Here is a 4,442-nt window from a genome sequence, read left to right as displayed (position 1 = left end):
CTAGACCTCTCTGAAATGACCTCCAGAAATGTGCTGTAAACTGGGCACCACGGTTAGATATAATAGATACTGGTACTCCGTGTAGCCGCACTATCTCCTTAATATATAACTTCGCATAATATTCGGCTTTATATGTAGATCTGACTAGTAGGAAATGGGCTGATTTCGTGAGCCTATCAACTATCACCCATATAGAATCGAACTTACAATGAGAACAAGGCAAACCTATGATGAAGTCCATGTTTATCACCTCCTATGTCCACATCGGGATCTTTATAGTCTGCACTAGACCTTCGTGCTTATGGTGCTCTACCTTCACCTGCTGGAAACTAGGACACTGGGTGACAAACTCAGCAATGGTTTTCTTCATATCGTTCCACCAGTACACATCCTTAATGTCATGATACATCTTCATCGACCCAGGATGAATGGAATACCATGAATAATGTGCCTCTGCCATAATCCTGTCACGTAGCCCTGCTATATCTGGAACACACAGACGACCCTTGTATCTGAGAACCCCATCTTCCTTGAGATCTAACAACGGCTTCTTCTACTGTGGAACTCGCTCTCTCAACTCGACCAGCTCTGGTTCCTCATACTACCTTTCCTTGACTTCAGTTATGAGAGATGATTTTGCAGTGTTTTGGAGTACAACTCCACCATCATCAGAATCTACTAACCAAACCCCCAAATAAGCCAATTGATGAATCTCTCTAGGTAATTCTCTTTTCTCAGCCTCTACATGTGCTAAGCTACTCATAGATCGGCGACTTAAGGCATCTGCTACAACATTATCTTTCCCTGTATGGTAGAGAATGTCAACATCGTAATCTTTCAATAACTCTAGCCATCGCCTATGTCACAAATTTAACTCTTTTTTCTTGAAGATATATTGCAGGCTTTTATGATATGTAAATACATCAACACGAACACCATATAAATAATGCCTTCATATCTTTAGTGCATGGACAACCTCAGCTAACTCGAGGTCGTGGGTCGGATAATTCCTCTCATGCTTCCATTAATTGCCTTGAAGCATACGCAATTACCTTCCCATGTTGCATCAGGACACATCCTAACCCGATACCTCAGGCATCACAATACACGGCATAACCCTCTAGACCCTCTGGAAGTGTTAGAACTGACGCTGAGGTCATCCTATTCTTAAGCACTTGGAAACTCTGCTCACAAGCCTCTATCCACTAAAACTTTGTTGATTTCTGAGCCAGCTTCATCAATGGTGCCGAAAGGGAAAAAAACCCTCTATGAACCTCTGATAGTAGCCTGCTAAGCCTAGAAAGCTACAAACCTCTGTCGGAGTGGTAGGTCGGCCAGGATTTCACGCCCTCAATCTTCTGAGTGTCTACCTTTATACCTTCATCGGATACAATATGCCCCAAGAATGCTACATACTTCAACCGGAACTCATATTTAGAAAACTTAGCATACAACTTACGATCATGGAGGGTTTGGAGTACCGCTCGTAGGTGATCCGCATGCTCCTACTCTGAACATGAATAAACCAGAATATCATCAATAAATACTATCATGAACATATCTAAAAATGGTCGGAATAGGCTATTCATCAAGTCCAAAAATACGGAGGGTGCATTCGTCAACTTGAAGGACATGACAAGGAATTCGAAGTGGCCATACTGGGTCCTGAAGGCTGTCTTTGGAATATCTTTCTCCCGAACTCTGACCTGGTGGTACCTAGACCTCAAATCTATCTTTAAAAAGCATCTAGCCCCCTGCAACTGATCAAACAATTCATCGATCCTTGGAAGTGGATACTTATTCTTAATAGTTAACTTGTTCAGCTACCTATAATCGATACACATCCTCAATGAGCCGTCTTTCTTCCGCACAAATAGTACTGGTGCACCCCAAGGTGAGGTATTGGGTCTGATGAAACCTTTCTCCAGCAAATCTTTTAGCTGCTCCTTTAACTCCTTTAATTCGGCAGGTGCCATTCTATACGAATTGATGGATATTGGTTGAGTTCCCGTAAGCAAATCGATGCTAAAATCAATCTCTCGCTCTGGAGGAATACCTAGAAGCTCATCTGGAAACACATCTGCATACTCTTTAACTACTGGAATAGACTGAAGTGTAGGTATCTCAGCATCTGCATCTCTAACTCACACAATATGATAAATGCACCCTTTTGCGATCATTTTCCTCGCCTTCAGATAGGAAATAAACCTTCCTCTGTGTGTCGTTGTATTACCTACCCATTCAAGGACTAGCTCACCCAGAAAATGAAATCTGGCTGCCTTTGCTCGGCAATCAACTGTGGCATGGCAAGTTGCCAACCAGTCCATGCCCGTGATAGCATCAAAATCCATCATCTCTAGCTCAACTAGGTTAGGTAAGGTCCGACGACTACAAACTGTCACCGTACAACCTCGGTAAACCCATCTAGCAATAATCATTTCTCCTACTGGTGTAGATACCGCAAAAGGATCACTTAGTATTTCAGGCACTATACCAAACTTCCCCCCGACAAATGGGGTAATATACGATAAAGTAGATCCTAGGTCTATCAAGGAATAAGCATCGTGAGAGAAAATGGTCAATATACCTATCACAACATCTTGTGAAGACTCCTAGTCCTTTCGACCTGCTAAAGCACATATACGGTTCTGGTTACCACCTAAACTGGAACCTCTACCTCTGCCTCGACCTCTACTAGTCGAAGACTGAGACTCGTGCCCTGAAGGATGCACAGACATAGATGATCCTGTTGCTGAACTTGTTGGTTGTGCCATAGCCCCAGAATCTCTATTTGGGAAATCTCGTATCATATGCCCCAGATGCCCATATGTATAACAAGCATCAGAACCTGCTCGGCATTGGCCCAAGTGTCCTCTACCACAAATGTCACACTGCGGCGGAATTGACTATGTCTGCCCTGCACCTCGATGTCGCTGCAAACCCGATGCCTGTGAGCTCTCACCTTCTCCTGATTGAGTATAGCGATCATACCTGTAACCCTGTAACTGTGGTGGCGGAGGTCTAGGTGGGTGTCCAAAGTGCTGGGGCCTATAACTACCCTGAGACTACTCCTGAGACCTAGCAAATCTCATCCTCTTACGCTGCCCTTGCTCAGTCCTCTCTGTACCCTGCTGCCGATGCCTACCTATTTCTATATTCTGGGCAAATGCCTGAATCCGGGAGACATCCATACTATCCTGCAATGAAGCGGTGGCACATGCCTCAGTCAACTCTGGGGCCAACCCTGCTATAAACTTGTGGATCCTGTCCCGTATAGTAGCAACTATAGATGGTGCATATCTGGCCAATGAGTCAAAACAGAGACTATACTTTTGGACACTCATATTGCCCTGCTTGAGGGTTAGAAACTGATCGACTCGAGGCTGTCGGATATCCCGCGGTAAGTATTGGTCAAAGAAGGCATCTGAAAAATTCTCCCAAACAGCTGGAGGTGCATCACGTCCCCTAGACCTCTCCCATCCTTCGTACCAAAGGATGGCTATATGAACTCGGGCAATACTTACTGAGGAGGTCTACCCGTCTGTCTATCTGAACCTGCACGCATGCAATGCAGCATCCCTGGAAAAGGGATGTCAGTACAAAATAATGTACCGAGTATGTAAGATAATAATATAACTTAAAGTTGAAACTGAACTGATAATATAATAACTGAAAATAACTGAGAGTCAAAGATGATCTGGAGATATACTTACCTGCTGATACTGACTCAACTCTTTCAATATAGTAAGTAAAATAAATATTCGGCCCTATAAGGCTCGGTACGTGTAATTGCTCGACCATAGTAGGCTCGCTCATAGGCGCTCGAACGTACTAGGCTAGGTATCTCAGCCATTCTGGGTTTGTTCATAGGCGCTCGGCCATAGTAGGCTCGATATATATATATATATATATATATATATATATATATATATATATATATATACACACACACACACACACTCTCTGCCCTCTTGACTGGAAGAAGACAATACTTAACCGAATATAAAGTCCTGATAAGGGAGAATACTGTAACTTATGAGACTAGGATAATGTACATAAGTTCAGGAATATGAACTTCTCTTTATGCCTTGTTATCAAACTCATATAGTTACGGGATCATGCCAAAATGAAGAAAGGTTTAGCCTTAACATACCTTATCACAATCTTTCCAATCACCAAGTTGAACTCGCCTCTTCGCACCTTAATCTACAACAACGATAATAATACTTATCATTAAGTTACGAAGGGTACAACTATCACACAGCGAACGGCAAGCTTATTTTGTATTAAAACGGGCACCATCTCCACTATAATCCTTACTTCATCCAAATTCAAGATAACACAAACAACACAAGAACACAATAATACCAATATATATACATTATTTTCCAACCTTATATACACCAATAAATACTACAAAATAGTCCAACACACCCCAATCT

At 42.6% G+C, this 4,442-nt stretch overlaps 1 protein-coding gene across 1 annotated transcript; it reads right to left on the bottom strand.

Moving 5' to 3' along the window:
- Positions 1-601: 601 nt before the first annotated feature.
- Positions 602-2,774, bottom strand: LOC138893994 (uncharacterized). Its single transcript, XM_070178666.1, has 3 exons — positions 2,627-2,774; positions 2,258-2,545; positions 602-804 (listed from the first exon to the last, which is right to left on the bottom strand). The coding sequence occupies exons 1-3, from the start codon at positions 2,772-2,774 to the stop codon at positions 602-604; spliced, it is 639 nt and encodes a 212-aa protein (XP_070034767.1).
- Between the last annotated feature and the right edge of the window lie 1,668 nt (positions 2,775-4,442).

The sequence above is a fragment of the Nicotiana tomentosiformis genome, chromosome 6 (assembly GCF_000390325.3).
Source record: "Nicotiana tomentosiformis chromosome 6, ASM39032v3, whole genome shotgun sequence".
Taxonomy (NCBI): Eukaryota; Viridiplantae; Streptophyta; class Magnoliopsida; order Solanales; family Solanaceae; genus Nicotiana; species Nicotiana tomentosiformis.
Note: the sequence above shows the minus strand (reverse complement) of the source record. Positions and strands in the feature narration are given on the sequence as shown.

Excerpts from the sequence above, each read along its gene's own strand:
- LOC138893994 (XM_070178666.1), bottom strand. The coding sequence starts at position 2,774 with ATGGCACAACCAACAAGTTCAGCAACAGGATCATCTATGTCTGTGCAT. Across the intron at positions 2,546-2,626 it reads CCGTATATGTGCTTTAGCAG|ACCTAGGATCTACTTTATCG; the intron begins GTCGAAAGGACT and ends ATTCCTTGATAG. Across the intron at positions 805-2,257 it reads AGCCAGATTTCATTTTCTGG|GGAAAGATAATGTTGTAGCA; the intron begins GTGAGCTAGTCC and ends TCTACCATACAG.